Source organism: Trifolium pratense, linkage group LG4, assembly GCF_020283565.1.
Source record: "Trifolium pratense cultivar HEN17-A07 linkage group LG4, ARS_RC_1.1, whole genome shotgun sequence".
Lineage (NCBI taxonomy): Eukaryota > Viridiplantae > Streptophyta > Magnoliopsida > Fabales > Fabaceae > Trifolium > Trifolium pratense.
In genome coordinates, this window is record NC_060062.1 from 48,939,935 (window position 1) to 48,963,053 (window position 23,119).

At 34.4% G+C, this 23,119-nt stretch overlaps 1 protein-coding gene and 1 pseudogene across 1 annotated transcript; both read right to left on the bottom strand.

The window, feature by feature from the left end:
- Positions 1–605: 605 nt before the first annotated feature.
- LOC123921244 (lipid phosphate phosphatase epsilon 2, chloroplastic-like) lies at positions 606–5,625 on the bottom strand. Its single transcript, XM_045973701.1, has 5 exons — positions 5,606–5,625; positions 4,267–4,620; positions 2,861–3,083; positions 1,598–1,671; positions 606–968 (listed from the first exon to the last, which is right to left on the bottom strand). The coding sequence occupies exons 2-5, from the start codon at positions 4,597–4,599 to the stop codon at positions 744–746; spliced, it is 855 nt and encodes a 284-aa protein (XP_045829657.1). The 5' UTR covers positions 4,600–4,620; positions 5,606–5,625; the 3' UTR covers positions 606–743.
- A 14,733-nt stretch (positions 5,626–20,358) lies between these two features.
- On the bottom strand, positions 20,359–22,789 carry LOC123922813 (annotated as a pseudogene).
- Positions 22,790–23,119: the final 330 nt, after the last annotated feature.

The window sequence follows — 23,119 nt, forward strand, 5'->3', positions numbered from 1 at the left end:
CCAAGACAGAAATTGAAGACTTTCATCTTTGATTTTAACCACCTCCATGACAAAACTTTTAACTTCTACTCATTCCTCTGTTAACACTGAATCGCTCAACCCACCCTACTGCTGCTATACAGACCTGCAAAATTATGAATATTTATTGCTGCAAAACTGTGCAATGAAGTAGGTAATTTCAGCCACAATAGGATCTTCTGCCACACCACTTATTCAACATTCAAAAAACAAATGTGATACATATTCTTCCGCTTCACAACCAGATGGACATCTTATTTGAGTCTCGCTCAATGCGCCTCTCTTCATTAAATCATCCTTTCACGAAAACTAGTTTTGAAACAATCTCCACACCAACATAGCTACCATCAAAGGAACCACTCCATTCCAAGCAACAACAAATTTCCTAACGTTTTCATTCGCTACTCCCTCCATTATTGATGCGTAAGCTTCTTTAACTGAATATACACTGTTTGACCAAACCTATCTAACATTCTAACTATAGGGAGAATTAAGCCTAATTTATTCAAACTTGGAAGCAAAAACAACATTGCTGAAAAGAGGAAGTGGGCATAGCTGCAGTTAAGGCCTCATTTGATAGCTACACATTTGTAAAAAAAATTGATGAAAAGAGATTTTGTAAAAATTCTACTTTACAATGAATCATAATACAATGCCTTAGTCCTTGCAGTTACAGCTTGATACAAATATACAATGTTGATGGTATAACACATTTTAATCAAGTTTCATTCGTCTTTAAGCCAATGGCGAATCACATGTAAAAGAAAACCTATGCAAAATGCTACAGACCCCAAAACAACAACGATTCTGACCCACAAAGAGGATACAAAAGCATCAAGCACAAAAGCATTCCATAGCCAATACCACAGGATAGAGAAAATGGACCCAACAACAGCTCCAACAACCACTTGGCTCACTGTATGAAGTTTTTGCGACACCCGAAGGTATGACTGAAAACATAGATTAAGCATGAGAAGTTGACATTGGACATCATGATTAGTAAACTTCAAATTGAAAACTTCATTCACAAGGAATAAGATGCAGGTTCTACTCTCTAGATAATAAATTGTTATTTGGCTTATTATTTAAATTTTTTATAAAATATTACATAATTTTATATTAACAAACTACACGTTAATCTTGACGTAATGCAATAACATATCAAATGATTTCATTACATAATATTTTGCAGAAATGATTCATATGATAGACTTTCAATCTGGTGGTAAATTTTGTAATATAGATATCTGATAAAAAGTGACAGTTATTAAATAGTGTAATAATACCCATGTATTACACCATTGTAATTTAATCCTTTCACATATATTTACAACATTTACAACATTTTTGTTGTAACGGAGTTCTTGTGAAGAGGGACCTTTATATTTCCCTCTCTATGAGTATGAGATCAAAGTTATGTTAACATGATGCACCTTATGATACTAGCCATGATGAAAAGTTAAGGTAACCAATGTCAATATGTCATGAATCACACAGAAAAGCAGAAAGCAAGGTACCATGTCAATGAAACGAGAATAAAAGATATACCATTCAACTAAATTGAACATGTTATGCTTACCAAATAAGAACCAAATGCCAAAGCCAGGCCACTGCTAGTAATGGTGAATGCATTGACTTTTAACAATTCAACACCTGCATCATAATCAAAGAACCACATAAAAATTAAGTCATGCAATTCTATTATGTTTATGTAGAAAATAAGAATGAAATCCAACACATTTTTGCACTTCCATTAAGTAGGGAGAAAACATAACTAAAGAAAAAATTTATCTTGAATTGATTCTTCCAAATGAATATTTGGTTATTCTTAACAGTTGAAACGAAACAGATATAATTCATGGAAATTGTACAAAAATACAAAAGTTGATAATCAAGTATCCCTTTGTGCAAAAATACCCCTTGCTTTCACTCAATCTCCTGTTGTCAAGGATTTGTGCAAGAAACCATGACAACAACTTCTAATTTCTGAAAACACAAAGGGACTAATTTGCAATTAAACAAGAAAAAAGAAACAGAAATTGTTTTCTCAAACGAAACACAACCTAAGTTTGCCCAACCGAGTTCAAACTATCCACCACATATATTAAGAAGTGCTAGAGAATCACTTCACAGAATTTACAATTACAAATAACAAACCAATATCAATTCCGTTCACCATATGACGCAGTACAGAAGCGTGAAGGAAAAACAAACGCTAATCCTATAAGAAAACACAGGCTCGCAAGCGACAAACCTGTTAGATAAGGTTCTGGAATCCACCAGATTTCCCGAATCCACCAGAAAAGTAATTAATTTGGAATCCACCAAACTTGAGAAAATTCTCTATATTTTATTGAATCAAAAGGTTTTGCCTTCAAGGCTACAACAGTTTTGCTTAAATGGTAGTGAAAAATAATAGAAAATCTCCTAAAAGATTGTAAAAGAAAATAACAAACCTAGCTAAATTAAAAATAACAAATCTACCTAAAATATAAAAATAACTAATCTAGGCGAAATATAAAAATAAAAAATCTACCAAAAATATAATAAAACTAAATCTAGCTAAAATAATAAATTACTAAAGAAACCCTCCTACATCACCAGATCTACAATCTCATAAACTTTTAAGCTTCCAGCTGAATGAGAAAAATATATACTACAAATGGAAAGCACAGAATGTCATAGTTTTGTTTTATTAGTGTTTCATATAAAAATTACTTTATCAGTTTTCTCAGGGATACAGAACAGGATGCATTTGGAAAGAAATGCACTTATCACAGAGCTAGGACAAATTGTGTCGTAATCGATCAATTGAATGGAGATAATAGGTGGGAGAAATTACTTGACAAGATAATAAACATGACAGCAAAGAAGATGGATTGAGAATGTGAAGAAGGCATCCCAGGATCAGATTTCACGGTTGAAGGTCGTTTCTGATTCAGTATTTGTTTGAGTAAAACAGAAAGCACTGCGTTTACAACAGATCCCCCTGCAAACCACAGGGCTTCTGCATCATGCCTCCAAATAACGAAAACACCAAAGAGAGCAGATACTATCCACTTTGTCTGTAAACACAGCATAATTAGTTAATAAAAAGATGATAGCACCTTAACGTTCACTTAGTATAAAGCAATGGCGGCTCCTTAAGATGGGAATTCAAATATTTCATATTTTTATTGCAATTTCAGTTTTAATGTGGGCAAGCTAAGGTGTGTCCTTTTTAATTGATGTTTCCTTTACAATGACAAAATATTAAACTTATCTTCACATTCTTATTATCATTTCCTTTTTAAAAATCATGGTGATAGTTTTGTAATTATTATATTTTGAAACATATTTAACTGAAGATGAAAAAAAAATGTAACTCAAATGGCACCTAATTTTTTTGACGCATCTCAAATGGCACCTATTTTTGCATCTCAAACTCAAACGACACCTTTAGAATCTTAAACTCGATTTTTTTAGTTCCAAATGGTATTTCTTATGACCAAATAGAGTACATTGTAGAAGATTTTATTTTGTATATTTCTTCACTAAATGACAGCACTTGGAAGCAAACAAAATGATCATGGAGTCAATGATCTCATTCTCAGAAACATTGTTTGTTGTTTGAAATTACCACATGTCACCCTGAGCATTATCTAAAGGACATCCTAAAAAAATTGAGAACAATATGAATGATGATGTGCATGATTCAAATATATTAGCAACCGGGAACTCAATAGGAGCTCTCAAAGCTTGAACTGATGTTCAGCATGTAAGTCAATGATTAAAGCAAAGTACGCTGATTTTCTATAGCTTTACATTCAGCTAAATACGAACAATAACAAAAAGGCTATTTCCAAAATCCATAGCACTAGCGTTAGTTTTAGATTTGTTTGATAGGAGAATTGGGAAATAGCAACCTTGTTAGTTTGTTATCCTAGTCATTCACTCTGGTTGTTCAATCAGTTTGGATACTTTATGATAGTAATAATCCCTATGAGTGTCCAGAGTAAGCTATTAAGCATTTATAAATCCTTGTTTCCTTTCTATTGCAATAAGTATATCATCAATGGATATTGATGAATCTCTGGATTCTGAATTGAAAAAAAGTTTCCAGTCTATTTCTTAAATAAAATCATATATCAAAGTCCTATCCTACAGATTCACACTATACCAAACAAAAAATTAGCAGAAAAAACAATCTACGACAGAAGTCAAAAACTAACATGAAATGGCAATTTTGGAAGGACGTGGATTACCTACCAGTCGATTAAGAGTTGATTCCACCTCCTGGAAGAAATACTTTTGCTGCAATTCAGATGGCCTACCAACAAAAGCTTCTTGTTCAAGCACTTCAATATGTTCATCAGTCGTTCCATCTCTGTGAGCAGCCGTTCTTACAATTCCATCCATCGCAGTTTTGATGCAGAGTTTGAAAGGAAGAAACCCAGAAGTGAATGATCTTGAAGTAGACAAATTAGGAGAAAATGAATTGTTTCTTAAGTATCTTTGTTTAGGCTGATTTGTCCTCGAAAAATTGTAACATGGGTTATAGCAAAGGGTGGCTGCTGCGGTCATGTGGAACGATTGCAGCATATGATTTGAATTTGAAAGAATCTAATGTACAAAAAAAGACTGGTTAGTTTTCGGCTGAAAAGAGTAAAAATAGTTTCTCAGCGCAAACCAATTCACTTGTGTACCATCAATTGCACCAAAGCAAATGCACCACCCAAATAAGTAAATCAAAAGGAGATAACATGAATAAGTAAACAAGAACCAAATTGCTTTGAAATATTTTCCTGTTAGGCTACATAGCTGATCCACTATCACCTGGATTACTTAGAAGGTCGGATCCTAACTGTTTGTATGACTATGGCGTATGCAGAAGTGATGTCCCATGTTTATGTTTCCTGTCGGTTTATCTACGTTACATTGGTATGGGATAGATCTTGGTTTACTCTTTGTACGTAGTAAAATAGTAATAGGCTTAATAGCCAAATTTCTATTTAAATTGTCTACGTGGGTAACATATTTGCATACATGGACAACTTAGGAAGGTGTCACGTGGAAGTTTTAGATGAAATTAACTCAAAATTTAATAGAAAGTTAAGGATGAACTTATGTTGACATCAGTAACATAAGGGACCAACTTGAAACTTTTTAAACATAAGAGACTAAATTGAAACCTAAAATAAACCTAAGGGACCAAATATGCAATTAAGCGGGTAGTAGTACTACTAATCATACCAAAACTAAAAATGAATGATGATTCCTACAATAATCCAATTTGCCATTTCATTCTCAAATATGGCAAAAATGAAAATCTCCAACGAAAACAACTACTAATTGCCAGCAAAACACAGCACAAGAAACTCAATTAGGATCCATCCATCCCAAATTCAAGTCAATTATTAGTAAATCTATCTATCTAGCACGAAATTCAACATCCACAAAAATCAAGAAACTAAAACTCCATTTGGAAATTGAAAAGGGGGCAATTACAATCACAGTATTAAAAAATCCACCAATTTTCCAGAATAAGGTAATGAAAGAAATTACAGAAAGCAACAAGAACAATGAAAATGAAAATAAGGTATGTTACCTGTTGAGGCGAGAGAGTAGGAGAAATGGCGAACACGAGCTAGGGTTTGAAAATAAGTAGTTGGAAATTGAGGAAGAATGAAAAATGTGGTGGTTGTGTGGTTAACGGTTTTTGGTGTTGTTATCCAATGTGATGATGGTGCAGAGCAAGACAACAACTGTGGGATTGATGACGGTGGCATATTCGTTCATACACAACAAAGCTGTTAAGTAACGTACATATATATATATATATACACACACACATAGGGGAGGGATCAAATTACACCGGTGTAATATTTGAGTAATGTTACACCGCTTAATAACGCTTCAACGAATACAAATTTTACAAAATCCACCGTTGGATTGAAAGTTTATATCATATAGATCATTCATGTTCAATTCTATAAAAATCTAAAATTATTTGATGTTATTGAGATTGATCAAGCTTAACGGTATTCAATAAAAACACATAAAGCGTTAATCTTGATCGGTCTCAATAACATATCAAACGATTTTAGATTTTTGTAAAATTGAACATGGATGATCTAAATGATATAAACTTTCAATCCAACGGTGGATTTAATTTGTAAAATTTGTATTCGTTGAAGTGTTATTGAGCGGTGTAACACTACTCAAATGTTACACCGATGTAATTTGATCCCTCCCCATATATATATATATATATATATAAGAAAACATGAATTTTGGTGTAGATTTTTCATAATATCAATAATATCTTTGATTTTTTTAGTAGCAAAATTATTTTTTTTAGTGGTAAAAATCTTTTATTAACAAACTGACCATAACATGAGGCATATCTTCTTTTTTTTTGGACAAAGTTATACACCAACAGACGCGGAACGCGACTACCTGGCCCACTAGTAACAAGATAAAAACAAAAGATGTTGAATGTTGATACTTTGAGAGAGTATTTTTGTCTTGTCTCTCGTTTATCCGAATCACGGAAACGCACCGCCAGTGTAAATTAATTTTAACTGACAATCAATAAGAATATTTTAACCTTCCATATCATATCATGTAAAGAACGTGGGGTTAACAAATTTAATTAAGAATTTAAAGATAGTAGTAATTGTTTATCAATAAAATAAATTATAGATAAAAGTATTCATTTTATGGTTAAAAAAAATATGGTTATTATTTTTTTTAATAGACGAAATGACTAGTCATTAGAAATTCACATACATCGAAAGAAGAGGTTGGGGATAGGGATGGCAAAAAAACCCAAATCCGAGAGACCCACCCGAACCCAAACTCAAGTCAACGGGCGAAATCTGATTTGACTGGGTTTGGGTTCGGGTGACACCCGATAATATGGGTGTGGGTTTGGTATCAGTCAAACCCACACCCGAAACCCATACACCCACCCGAAATATTTTATAATTACCTAATTACCCCCATAATTTCCCTCAATTTCCTTGGAAGACCTTAAATTTTAGTTGTAATTTAATTTCTTGAAAGTCTATGTTGTAATTTCTTGAAAGTCTATGTTTGAATTTCCTTGGAAGACCTTAATTTTAGTTGTAATTTAATTCAAAGTCTATGTTGGAATTTAATTTATTAAATTTGCAAATTATTTTCAAATGTGCTGCGGGTTTGGGTTTGGGTGCAAAAAACCCGAACCCAATGGGTGTGGGCGTGGGTGTTGTTTTGCCACCCGAACAGCCTTTGGGTTTGGGTTTGGGTTTCGGGTGTGGATTTGGTAAGTGTCAAACCCGCACCCATGGCCGCCCGTTGCCATCCCTAGTTGGGGATTCGAACTCCAATAATAACATCCGACTTAACAATTTTAATATTTTTGTTACTTGAGTTGGAATTTGTTGGCGGATAAATTAATTTTATATAAGTTGTAAAAAAAAAAGCTTTTTATATAAGTTGTAAAAAGAAAAAGCTTTTTCTTTAGAGGTACATAAATTGTAAAATGATTTTAGAAGTTATGGTATATAGCAATGTAAGAACCAAAATAACAGTGTGATGAATCTTCAGTTTACTTTTTTGCTTTTTTTTAAGGAGGTTTAATTATTTGTAGGTTCGGTCTCGTATATTAAAAACGAATCTTTAAATAAAATAAGGGGATAATTAGCAATTTTTAAAGAAAATTACAAATTTCAAATTAATATAGAAGAAGAAAAAAAATTAGCAATTAAAAAAATAATATGCGTAATTAGCAAACAAACCTTGAATTTAGTTTTTAATTTTATTAGTTCAGTTTATCCCTTTTTGTTCACAATTTAGAACCTTGGATTGGGCTTTGTGTGGAAAAAGAAAAAAGAGATTTACTTTTGTGTGAAAAAAAAAATTTACTTTTGTTATCCTACTTATTCTGGAGCGTGCCCTATGAAATTATCAATATATCATTGTCCGCTATTTAAGTAACGGAAATTGTCCATCACTTATTTAGCGGATCTGTTAAAATTTGTTAGCTTTTGCATCAGCTGAGGATACACACCCTACCAGAGGCCCTGTGACGTTTTGTCGTCCGCTAAGTAGCGGACGGCTATTTGATAGAAAAATAACATAAAACCAGACCATAAATTATAACTCTAATTAAGAACATTATATAAGCAATAAAATTTGACATAATATAAACATGAGAAAGAGTTTACATTGAATTTAGGTGCCGACCTTTTACCGCCAAGTGATTCATATCGATTAGTCGTAGCGGTAAGTCTTCCTATGGTGTAACCAAAAAGGTTCTTCACCCAAGTTTTTGACACCCCAAGAACACTTACAACTATGACTAATCGAGCACAGAGTATAAACATTTTAATGCCTAAACTAAAAAAAATTGAGAGAAGATATGAGAATGAGAATGAAGAAATGAGGATGATGGAAAAAATGAAAGGAAATGTCTCAATTTATAGGAAGCCGAGAGATAATGTTATTGCAGAACCATTGTCCGCTTCAAATGACAGTGATTTTTCGACTAATCATACCGTACCCAATTCGGGCACAAATGATCCGTTGTTGATAAGTATAACGATACCAAACGTCCCCTTTAAAGGAAATTGAAGTATCGTTATGCCTAACCAACAGCGGACTTCACTCCCATTTACACACAAAATAACAAAAACTAAACATACTAACATTACCAAAGCAAGAAAATAAACATAAGAAGGGAAAGAGAGAGGTGTGCCTTCACTAACTAGAGACTAGACCAACAACAAGAAGCTAGAAAACACAAAAGAGCAATATTACTTTGAATGTTTATCACTTGATCTCTTGCCCCACGCTCTTTTTCTTCATTATTCATCATTTTCTTTCATAGTCTTGACATTTTTCTTAAATTACGTTAGTATTCTTCAAATATATTAGCATAAACGGAATCTTAGGCAAGTCAATATGTCAAATTGATTTGAACCAAAATAATAATGTGATGAATCCTCATATTTAAAGTTTCACATATGGAAAAACTTTAAATATGTGAAACTTTTTTTTGGAAAAAGCTAAAATGAAATATATTACCACATCAGCCTTCCCAGCACAAGACGTGCCAAGATAGACTACAAAAATTTACAAAGAGTCATAGAAACAAAATCATAAACAAATCATACAAAGCCCAAACAAATCATAGGACTAGACCACCAGCTATGGTAGTTATAAGATAACGTAACACTCGTCATCTTCAACCACCTAAAAGAGAAAAGCTTGATCTTGTCCAACAAAATATGGGGTGTATCTGCTGATCCTGTGAACAATCGATGGTTTCGCTCCGTCCATACAACCCAAACGCAAGCAAGCCAAATGAGCTGTAAAAATGAACGACGCGCGCGAGAACCACCTGCTGAAGATACAAACTGAACAAAATGGTCACGCAGAGTAGTGAAACCCACCAAAGGAATACCAATCCACGAACGCACTAAATCCCAAAGAGAACCAACAGTACTGCAAGAGATGAATAAGTGATGGGCTGACTCGGCCTCTCCACATCCAAAAATGCATGAGTGAGCTGTAGAAGATAAAACACCTCGAGTAACCAGGTTTACTTTCGTGGGCAACCTGTCACGCACTAAACGCCAAGCGAAGATGGAAACCTTCGAAGGAACCTGAGGGTGCCAAATGAGGTTATCCACATCGTCCATAGTAACCGAAAGATGAGAGGTGAGAAGCTGATATGCACCTCTAACAGAGTAACCCGTAGCCGGATCAGGGCGCCACTGCCACCTATCAATAGAATGAGCCTGCAATAAAATGTTAAGAAATAAAGACTGACACTCCCTCAGCATCTCCTCCTCCCATGCCCTCAACTGTCACCGCCACACCCACGCCTCACCTCCCTCACCCCACCCTAAAGCAAACATCTCTGCCACCGTACGCGATTTGGTCTCAGCCAACTCAAACAGGCGCCCAAACCGCTGACACAAAGGAATCTCATCCACCCAGGGATCGGTCCAGAAAAAAGTATCTGACCCGTCCCCCACCCTCTTCACAACCTCCTCCTGAAACCACCTGCCCCCTATGTCACTCCCACCATCCCTAATACGCGATATCTCCCTCCCCCACGACGACCCTCTCCTGCCTCCATCTCGAAGTCTACCACCCTCAATCCCATAACGAGCTGCCAACACTCTAAACCACAACCCCTCTCTGTCCACTAACATCCTCCAACACCACTTACCTAAAAGCGCTTGGTTAAACTCCCTCAACCGCCTAACCCCCAGCCCTCCACTCTCCTTACTTAGGCAAATAGATTTCCAACTAACCCAAGAAATTTTCCTAGAAACTTTAGCACAATATATGTGAAACTTTAGCACAATGATCTTGAAAAGGGATTTTGTCTACGAGGCAGAAGTTTCTTTTATGAAATTTTTGCATGAAAAATGCTTATAAGGAAAAGGGGAATATTTGTAAATGTTGTTAAATGATACTTTGCGGTTTTAAAAAAATTCTTATTTATCTGAAGAACTCTCTCTAGTCACTACAATGGAATTATCGTGTGGTCTAAATGAGCTTTACAAAAGTATAAGTTTGACTATTGTCTCTCAAATCAATGATCGTATTTTAAAGGATTATTATTCTATTTGCTGCTTTTGTTCTGAAAATTATCGTGTTGTTCCAATGGAGGCATGGTAAGGGTCATGGGCGTGATATTCTCTCATGTGTAATATCACCATTTGAAAAACAAATAAAACAAGTTTCTTGGCTTACCTCTAAGATATTTGGTCATTAGTTTTCAGAAAATTCACTCTCTCTAATCCTAATCTCAATTAATCGAATAATTAATCAACTTAGTTAAAAACAATTCTGTTTAGGAGCATAATAGTTTAAATTCTAATCAGAGCAAATACAATCATTTGTTAGATTTTTCTGATCTCGGCAGAATTTCAAATTATCATAATCTCATTTTAAAATTTGGAGGTTAGGAAACTAAATTAATATTTCTAAACATGCAATCTTCGAAAATATCATTAAAAAGTAGACTATAGAGATTATTAGGGATTTTTCATAACATAAATATTTAAAGAGTAAATTGAAATGCTAAACTTGCAAGTCAATCTTCACCCTTATTTCCCTCCGACCATGTATGGTTGATTAATTTGTCATGACAAGTCAAGGAGAAAATCCCTTGATTGCACTAGTGTGGGGATTGTCCCACTTAAGCTTGCAGTTGCTAGTAACCAGTAACTATGTCCATAAAAATCATAGAATCACTTTCAACCAAGAGATGTGAAACTCTCTCACTCAAGACCAAGTCTAGACACACTACAAGAAATAAAGTTTTTGGCAATGACATATGTTGTTGAGAAAAATACAAAGTTGCTGCGAAAAATATTTTTTCCATAAAAAAAATTATCGTTGCATAAGTTTCAACGCGCCGTTGATGAGTTCATTGCGAAGCAAATGAGGTTTCTGCGAAAAGATTCTTCCGCCATTGTTGTTCACAATACTAGTACTACTGAAGAGTTCGAAAATGCAAATGGTTTTTGAAATGGCGGCGAAGTGTGTTTGAATCGCGTTAGTTGCTTTGTGTGGTTTCTGGACTCTGCATCGTTATTTTCCTTCTTTCCTAGACTCTGACGCGCCTCCCTCTCACTGTTTCCATTTCCGCTGACTACCTCCGCAAAGTCGTCGCAAATCCACTCTTCATCTTCGCTGTTTCCAACACAATCATCACTACTCTTATCGCACAGTCCGACCGTTTCACCAGCCAGAACTCCGACGATCTTTGAGTATGTTGGTAGTGGAAGTGTGGATCATCATTTTCATGGTAACGAAGCAAAATATATGTTAGAATCACTTGGAATAATAACAAGAATATTGTCGTGGAGATAGGCAGGAGGGGCAACAATTTTTTTTACTTAATGTGTGTATCTGCGTGCGCTCCTGTGTGCGTGCGTGCATCTCTGTGTGTTAAAATAAATAAATTATATTATTATTATTATTATAATAGACTTAGACACTAGCTAATGATCTTGATAGTGAAATCTATTTGAAAATTTAAAAGTTATCAGAGAGTTTCTAACAATTGAATCTGTGTGAACTTTTCGATATTGATATAATTTTCAATTTTTCTTTCATATTATATGACTTATAAAAAAAATGGGGGACCAAAATTATAATCTGCATAGGATACCCAAAATCTCAGGAACGGCCTGAAGATTTAATATGTCGGGTGAAGGAAATTCATAAGTTTGGCAAATTATAGGTCATTTTTCAAACTTATAAACTTAAATGGAAAACACTAATTTTACTTTTTTAAAATATAAATAATGCTTGTAAAACTATATAAAAATATTTAAAGTAGAGGATATTTGTGACACAAATTTCAACCTTAGAGACAAATTGTCTGAGACAATAAAAGGCACCATTGTATAACAAATTAATTATAAACCTAACGATATGATTCAAGAATCGAGTATTTTTAATGGGCCAGGGCCAGAATCTCGATTGATCCTTCAAACAATTAATTTATACTAGCATTTGTTTACCAAAAAATAGTGTAAACACACATACATCATCAATAATCCACAAGATAACAATTATATCATTTTATAAGCATACAACGTCCATTAGAAACGAAACAACAAAATCTTGTCCTGACAAGCTCGCTTCCAGCAAGGTCACGGCGAGACGAGTCAGAAAGTTCTAGTGTCAAAGTGAGCACTGGCGAGAATTGGAGAAACAAAGCGAGAATCCCTCATTAGGCGAGCCATTCCTCGGTAAGCGAGCATTCAAAGCTTGCCTGATGAACACGAAGAACAAAGGCATCGCCAAGCGATCCTTCATCCCTCGCTAAGCGAGGAAGTTCGAGAACGGACTCTGTTCTCGGGTTCTCACTTAAAGAACCCCAAATTTACGAATTCTAACACATTTAAGCATAAAAATCATAACTTTAAGCATATAAAGCCTTATCAAACATAAAAGTACAATTATAAACATGGATTAACATCAAATCATGTAAGATTTATGAGATTCATCCATTTTTACACAAAACTCATAATAAAAAGAAAACCTTAACAAACATCTCCAAGTTCCCAACTTTAATCCCCAAAATTCGTACTTTTGAAAAAGTATAAGTTTAAGAAAGATCATTTTTTTTGAAGAAGCTAAATTAGCTCACCTAAATTGGCACCAAAGAGAATCGAACCTCAGACTTCAAGAAGAGCACACTCACAGGTCTCAAGCCAATACCAATGCATCAACCCAAGTGGGTTGTTTAAGAAACATCATTAAATCACAAAGTTACAGTTTTTATCAAATTCCCTCAAAAACCCAAAAGAAAAGAGTTTGTAAAGTTTGCAAATGGAGAAATAGTGATTTCTCCCGTTTCCATGAATCACCCTTGATTAACATTTTTTTTTTTGACTGGAAAATATCTCATTCATTGCACACAATAAGCTCAGAAAGTACAATAGATGAGACAGGATCAAGGACATTCCCAAACCATAAATGAGAACCTAAGTTCATAGCTACACCTACTAGGCTATGCGCAGCCATGTTCTTACATCTTTTAACAGCCAAAACACTAACATTTAACAAGCTAAATAAAATATCTAAGCAATCAGCCACAACAAGATCAATTTCAACAATGTTAATTTTTCCTAAAAAACAGTTAACAACATTCTCGGCATCCATTTCCACCACAACATTTTGAAAATTATGGTCTTTGATCCATTGAAGACACCACCTCAAGCCACGAGCTTCTGCCAACATTGGGGAGCAAGACATTCTTTCTCTTTTGGTTGCTGCAACCTTCACAACACCTTGATGATTCCTACCTATTAAACCCCAACAAGTGTAGTTGTTTTTAAAACATCCAGCATCAATGTTTATATTAACAAAACCCACCGGAGGCGGTTCCCATTTGTTATCCACATCCGAACTGATAATCGGCTCACTGACAACATTAGTTATCAGATTACATGCTAAGTTAAATTCTTCAGCCATAACAGAATATTTTGGACAACATTCATACAATTAGGGGACTTTTTGTTAAAGACACTATCATTCCTCATCTTCCAAATAGTCCACAGAGATAGACTAAACAATTGAGTTGCCATGAAGTTCGAATTAGACAACCAGTGCTCCATCCATTGGAAAAAATTCACATCTGTTGGAACATGCAATCCTAGAGGTGACAAAAACCAAAACCTTTGAATTACCTGACAGTGCATAAAAAGGTGTTCTTGTGTTTCTTCTCCATCATGACACAAAGGACAAATAGGATCCAAAGCAACTCCTTTTTGTTCCAGCCTGCATCTAGTTGGAAGGATACGTTTAACAACTCTCCACAAGAAGTTCTTGACTCTTTGAGGCGCTTGAACTTTCCAAATTGACTTCCAAATTCCGGTGTTTCCCGCTGTTGAAGGCTCCGGAATATCTCTTAGAGTCTCCTCTTTAAGAAGATGGTAAGCTGATCGAACTGAGTAGTTACCATTTCTTTCCCAACTCCAGACCTTCTTATCATCAGGTAACCGCCAAGAGAGAGGAATATTGAGGATTTGGTTTGCCACAAACTCATTGAAACTGTTCATAACGAGCTCTCTTTTCCATTTCTTTAAATCAACATCAATTAATTCTGCAACAACAGCATCTTCTTCTAGATTGCACACAAGGCTCCAAACTTTGAAACTTGATAACTCAGGAAGCCACGGATCTTTCCATATTTTCACTTGTTGCCCATTTCCAATTGTCCATCTCAGGCCCAGGTCAATCACAGACTTCGCATTAAATAAACTTCGCCAAGCATAGCTGGGTTGGTAGCCACAATTGGATTTCAAAAAACATGATCTAGGGAAGTACTTACTCTTGAATACTCGAGATAGAAGAGAATCTTCATTTGACATCAGCCTCCAACATTGTTTACCCAAGAGAGCTTTGTTAAAATTGTTGAATCCTCTAAATCCGAGTCCACCTTTGTTTTTAGCTCTCCCTAAACGATCCCAGCTCATCCAGTGAATTTTATTTTTCTGATCTGAGGAGCCCCACCAGAACTTAGAGAGCATGGATTCAATATTTGCACAGCTTCCCTCGGGAATCTTATAGCAGCTCATGATGTAACTAGGAATGGCTTGGGCAACAGCCTTGATTAGAGTTTCTTTCCCTGCCTTGGATAAACATTTTTCTTTCCAACCCTTGACTTTCTTCCAAATCCTGTCTTAAACAAAAGCAAACACTTCTTTTTTGGATCTTCCAAAAATCACCGGAAGCCCCAAGTATCCAGAATGAGATGTCACAGCCTTTACTTCAATCTTGTTACAGATAATGTTTTTCTCTATATCAGGCACATTTCGGCTAAAAGACACTTCAGACTTTTCATAGCTAACCATCTGACCTGAGGCTAACTGATACTTGTTAAGAACTTGGATAATAGTATTGGCTTCATTTTGGTTGGCTCTTGCAAATAGGAGACTATCATCCGCAAACAGGAGATGTGTGATTTTGGGAGCATTCCTAGCCACTTGGATACCGTGAATGGCTTGGCTTTGAGCCTCTTTATGCAGCAAACCAGACAAGACATTAGCACACAAAATAAAAATATATGGAGAAAGTGGGTCACCTTGGCGGATCCCCCGATTAGGAGAAAAACTCGAGCTAGGTTGGCCATTGATGAGAATTTGGTAAGACACGGTAGAGATACAAGACATGATAAGTTGCAAAAACCTTTCAGGGAATCCCATGCTATGGAGAACACCCTTGATTAACATTAAAACCCCAATATCTTAATAATTTCTGGATTCTCCAGTCCTTCTACTCCTTAGCTTTCAATCTCTACTTTGATTCTTCTCTTCTTTGTTCTTTCTCTTCTAAAACCCTTTTCTCTTCTGAATCTCACATTGCTTAGATTCCTGAACTGTTTAGTGTATAAATATGTGAGGGCAAGTCCTACCATGCACAAGTGCATCATATGGTGCATGGTGCACAAGTCACCGTGAGATTGAAAGTTTATATCATATAGATCATCTATAATTTTTTTTGAAAAAATCGAAAATCGTTTGATATGTTATTGAGACCCGTCAAAATTAACGGTTTATGAATTTTTATTAAATACCGTTAAATCTTTATGAGTCTCGATAACATATCAAATGATTTTTAATTTTTTCAAAAAAAATTATGGATGATTCATATGATATAAATTTTCAAACCAACAATGAATTTTTGTAAAATTTGTATTCGTTATAATAGAATCGGTGACTTGTGCACCATGCACCTTATGGTGCAGTTGTGCATGTTAGCCAAAGCCTTTAACACATAACATATAATAAGGTCTGGTTATGGTACATAAGTCAAACTTATGCACCGTGCATAAGCTTGATTCCTACACCCCAACCCGTTTGCTTCCTACACCCAAATTCCCAACATAATTGTTTCGTACACCCCAGTTCATTTCGTCATACAGCCCCCCCCAACATAATTGCTTCGTACACCCAGCCCATTTCGTATTACACCCTCCAGCCCATCTCCAAACTAATTGCAACTAACGATTATCATTTCTAATTTACTTTTATGTCCAAAACCAAGCCAACGCCAACAACAACACGAAATCACCATCACAGAAATCATCATAATCCCCGTCACCAAAATATCATTCATCGCCATCATAGAGCTCATCACTATCGCCGGCCACATCACAACATCACGGGAATCATCATTCATCGCCAAGTTCGAGATTAGTGATTGAAAATGGTTTCTTAATAGTATATCAATTCTTGATAATAATTTCATTGTTCTTTTATTTTATTAGAAACCATTACACAATTATTTTGGTTTCACATACAAGACTATCAAAACCATTAAACCACAATTATTTTGGATTCAAAGTGATTTTGAAAAAGCTAGACAAAGGCAGAAATTTGTTTTACATCGGAAGAAACAAAAGAGAGATGATGAGACTTTACAAAAAAAGTGGGCACTGATTGATTGATTCACATTTGTTATTTGTTTTTATATTATAAGTGTGTACTATAGTTTGTGAATAATGGTTTAAATGTTTATCACATTTGGTCTTTTGTTTTATTACAAAATCATTAAACAATTATATTGGTTTCACATAGGAGACTATCAAAACAATTAAACCATACTTATAGTTTCAGTAATAATCATTATTTAAAATCATTTAACAATAATAATGATTTCAGTGTATAACATCTTGAAACCATTTAACAATATTAAGGATTTCAAAAATCTATTTTACCCTCATAGTCAATATTAATGGTTTAACAATACTAATGATTATATAAAACCATTTAACAATACTAATGGTTTCAATGTATAACATCTTGAAACCATTTAATCTATATTAATGTCTTGGTTGGGTCGTGAAATGTTGTCACGGAGAGCCTTGGTCAATCAGATTAGTAACTGCTCTATGCACACAACTTTTGTACTTTCCATTTGTTATAATCTAGTGCCAAAGTAAACAAACCTTGTTAACAACTTCAATTTCATGAATGAATCATTTATCAGACAAACATAAAGAAATTACAAACCATCATAACACAATGTCAATGCTTAAACTGCCACATCCTTTATAACTAAATCACATACTGACAAGAAAAATGACAGTAACCAATACTTCTAATTTAGGATCAAACATCATAATTCATAATAGATAACAACATATGGTGTGGATGATGTCAAGTTAGCTGCATGTTGAAACTTGCAACACAATCAATAACAAGGAGACTGATGTATTTACTAGTTACAAATAATCATTAACTGAAAAAACACAAACATATTTTTGATCCTTACCATTTTACCTTGGCCTTGACAATAATACATGAGACATTTACAATTGAGTGTCAGTACCGTTGTCAAACAAAAAAACTAGTTCATTATAGCATAGGATGGAGGTATGTATGTGCCTCATTAAATTATTGGAACTGATTGGTAGGTGTTTTTGTATGTTTAATTTTTTATTACATTGTGCCTGATTAATTTTTTTTTTGTATGATTACTTGTTTTTAGGCTTAACTACACATTTGGTCCCTTACGTTTATTTTAGGTTTCAATTTGGTCCCTTACGTTTAAAAAGTATCAATTTGGTCCCTTACGTTTATTTTAGGTTTCAAGTTAGTCCTTTCCGTCAATTTTGTCACATGTGGCAGTCAATTTGCACATGTGGACTGACACGTGGCACTTGGACACACTGACACGTGTACTGTTCAAACGGTGTTAGTGACAAAATTGACGGAAAGGACCAAATTGAAACCTAAAATAAACGTAAGGGACCAAATTGATACTTTTTAAACGTAAGGGACCAAATTGAAACCTAAAATAAACGTAAGGGACCAAATGTATAGTTAAGCCTTGTTTTTATTACCTTGTGTCTGATTAATTTTTTCATTTTGTAGCCAAATGCGCAACAGGAAGCAAAAGAAGACACCAGATGTAACCGCAACATGTAGTGTGTTTATAAACTGTCATTTTGTAGTGTTTCTGGACTATAAAACATTGTTTTTGTAGCATGGTTGTTGGTTATTGTTGTGTTGTGTTATTGTATATGCATGAGGGTTAAGAAGCAAAAGTCGAAGAATTTCAAATATATTATGGGGAAGCAATTCTGATTTTTAGTCTTGTTGTTGTTGTTTTAATTTTTCAAATTTTTGTTACTGTTTTTCAGAAGGAAGTTACTTATTATGTCTCTAGCACAAACTTTAGGATTCTGCTATTCATTCTCCCATGTTTGGCTGTCGGAGCTTTTGTCGTTGCCGAGGTATTTTGTTATGCTGATGACTTTCTGAAGAAAGACACCATTCACATGAGAATGTTGTTGATTATTGTACTTTGCAGTTTTTCCATGCCGATAATCTCTGTTGCAAAGAAAGACACCCCTCACACTAGTGATCTAGAATTTGTCATTTTCATGGCCATAGACTATGTTGTGTGTGTTTTGATGGTTTGGATCATCTCTAACATCACTTCAATCATCACTTCAATCCGTATTGTTGTTAAGTTTAGACTTTAGAGAAATTAGGACTGCTGTTGTGGATACTGTATTGTGTGTTTTTGTTATCTCCACTTTTGTTGCATCAATAGGGTAAGTGCTATGAGTGTTATTACATCATAACTTGTTCTTCTTTAATGAGATTGCAAAACTTATTGAGTTAACATTTCCAATTACTATTAGAGAATCTGAATCTCTCTATGTGCAAAAAATCAGTAAAATAGTATAGTTGTGAAATGAATTCATTGATGCAGAAAAGATTTATGAATCCAGTGTGGATAGTTAGTTCTATTACATGTCTATTATTAATGTCAAATACTGTAAAAGCTAGTATTAGGATGAATGGAATTGGGACCACTCAATTAATGGTGCATAAGCCAAATTTATGCACCGTGCATAAGCTTGCTTCCTACACCCCAGCTAATTTGCTTCCTACACCCAAGTCCCCAACATAATGGATTCGTCCACCCCAGCCCATTTCGTCATACACCCCCCAGCCCATCTCCAAACTAATTGCAACTAATGGTTATCATTTCTAATTTACTTTTATGTCCAAAACAAACCAACGCCAACAACAACACGAAATCACCATTCATCACCATCACAGAAATCATCATCATCGCTGTCACCGAAATCATCATCATCATCACCGTCACCGAAATCATCATTCATCGCCATCATAGAGCTCATCACTATCGCCGGTCACACCACAACATCACGGGAATCATCATTCTTCGCCAAGTTTGAGATTAGTGATTGAAAATGGTTTCTTAATAGTATATCAATTCTTAATAATAATTTCATTGTTCTTTTATTTTATTAGAAATCATTACACAATTATTTTGGTTTCAAAGTGATTTTGAAAAAGTTAGACAAAGGCAGAAATTCGTTTTACAACGGAAGAAACAAAAGAGAGATGACGAGGCTTTACAAAAAAAGTGGTCACTGATTGATTGATTCACATTTATTATTTGTTTTTATGTTATAAGTGTGTACTATAGTTTGTGAATAATGGTTTAAATGTTTATCACATTTGGTCTTTTGTTTTATTACAAAACCATTAGACAATTATTTTAGTTTCACATAGAAGACTATCAAAACCATTAAACCATACTTATGGTTTCAGTAATAATCATTATTTAAAACCATTTAATAATAATAATGATTTCAGTGTATAACATCTTGAAACCATTTAACCAATATTAAGGATTTCAAAAATCTATTTTACCCTCATAGTCAATATTAATGGTTTAACAATACTAATGATTATATAAAACCATTTAACAATACTAATGGTTTTAGTGTATAATATCTTAAAACCAACAATTCTAATGGTTTTAGTGTATAACATCTTGAAACCATTTAATCTATATTAATGTCTTGGCTGGGTCGTGAAATGTTGCCACGGAGAGCCTAGGTCTATCAGGATTAGTAACTGCTCTATGCACACAGCTTCTGTACTTTCATTTTTTATAATCTGGTGCCAAAGTAAACAAACCTTGTTAACAACTTCAATTTCATGAATGAATCATTTATCAGAAAAACATAAAGAAATTACAAACTATCAAAACACAATGTCAATGTTTAGACTGCCACATCCCTGATTATTAAATCTCATACTGACAAGAAAAATGACAGTAACCACTACTTCTAATTCAGGATCAAACATCATAATTTATAACAGATAACAACATAGATGCATGTTGCAACTTACAACACAATCAATAACAAGGAGACTGTTGTATTTACTAGTTACAAATAATCATTAACTGAAAAAACACAAACATATTTTTGCTCCTTACCATTTTACCTTGGCCTTGGCAATAATACATGATACATTTACAATTGAGTGTCAGTATCGTTGTCAAAATCAAGTTCAATGACCACAAAAGTAATATTTTCCCTTCGTCAAAACATATACTTCACTTACAAGTTACAACCCCTTGAATCATGTCCTTCTTAAGACTTGGAAACACTTTAGAAGTTTAACTATTATCCATTCAATTAAAACTATTCACAAATAGGTTATATATGCACTGGACATATACTCAGAGCAGGTATCTTAAAAACACGAGAAGAACACAATGGCTAACCAATAGATTCAAACTACTTGAAGGATCGTTAATAGTATTTACTGAATTCTGAACTCAAGTAAATTATACTATCGATAGGATTAGGCGCCAATGTGCATATTTGCTGATTTGAACCTACAAATCCATTTGATCGTGATTAAAAAATTGTTTTTTATAAGGAAAATGCCTTTTTCAAAAGCTCCTGAACATGCTCTGCTGAAGATAAAAAAACTATTGGTTTTCTACTCCCATCTCAACATCTGAATGAATGGCAATACAACAGTAATTCTCAAAACTCAAAGATGTTTGCTTCATCTAACTTCCAAAACTAAGCATATAAAAACCAAATATATCACACATTCAACTAATTTCTCATATCCAGAATTTGAATTATAACTTATAAGTGATGAATTATGTTTATTTACCTCAGTTTGATCAGCCAAAAGAACAAGAATAACATCTGACTCTGGCTGCATAGTGACCCACCTTTCACCACCATCATCATTCTTGAGATCCTGAAGACCACCCACATTATCTTAAATCAAAAGTGTAATAGCACCCATATCAGAATGTGATTGCAAACCAAGCGTTAAGTCCGGTGGATAATATCTAATAGTAATATTCTGATAAAATTCCCCAACAGCATCTTCAATGCAAGAGGATTCCAACCCAAGACTCTCTGATATCAAAGCTAGTAACTTTTGCGCTAGAAATTTCATCTCAGCACTGTACTTTGCCACTGATTCCCTATAATCGGAAGTAAAATTGGGCCAATTATTAGGGTTCCGACGAGAAAGTGGAAAAATGTGGTGATCGAAGTAGTCTCTCCTATCAAGGATCTGTGAGACGACGTCGTTTTTTTCCTCATCGGAGCTTACCAGCATCCACTTTCGTATCCCTCCGATGTGGTGCCGAAAGTTGTGTGCAAGAGTATTTGAGTTTCTTTGACATGGGACAATCATTGAATAAAGTGAGGCCGGAGTTGCGAACAGAGTGGAGGAGGGTTGTGGGGATTCCGATTGATCGACGGATTGAATTGCGGTGGTTCGTGTTGAAGTTGAAGAGGTCGATGATGGGAATTACACGTGTAAAATGATCTAATGGTTGTGAAGTGTTTATGCACCTTGCATAAGGAAAAGACTTACTCCCTCTATGACAATATATAAACAAAAATCACATTTCTAGATTCATTTTATATTGAATGTATCTGATCTATATTATAGGACAAATATATTAAATATACAATGAACCTAAAAAATGTTGTAAAAATTTGGACCTATTCACAATAATAAATCACATATAAATTTAAATAACTCAACAAAAATTATAGAGAATAAATTAAAATAGAGTTCATATAAACTTATCTTGTTATTGCGGTGATTGATGTCGGCAACTGTAAAGTAATTTCATCGCGATTGCACAATCATGAACGACCTGCAAAATACTCAACCGTGATACAATACCTGAGGCGTGCTGATCGCACTGTCCTTAAGGATTTATCCGCCTCATAAGCGCAAATCCCCCAGGATTCAACAGGTTATTCCCGGATATGAATCATATCCGAGGTGACAGAACTAGCAAGACATTTATTAGACACCGGTGATGTAATCCAGAAAGATAACTCAATTATATGTGAAAAGGAAGAAGTTTTCTTAAGAGTATTCTCTAATCACTTATATTGTACTAACATCTCATTCTCATGATTTTTCCTCTCACTTACCACCATCTTCTATTCTTTTACATAATATACTCATGTTCCAATTAATAGTACCAAGCAAAACCTCCAATCCTAGTAATTAGGATTAAAAACCAAGTAAATAGGCATTAAAACAAAAACGTGTACTATGTTATGACTTGATAAAAAAATTAATTAATTTAATCACTATACAATAATTAACATTAAAATAAATTATTCTATAAAATATCTAACAATCCCCCACAATTTATTTTAAAGTATATAAAAGAATACTCAAAAACATTTCCTGGATTAACATCATTGATGTAATGCATCAAACTGGTGTAGCAAGCTATATGAACCAGTCCTAGACTGATAGTA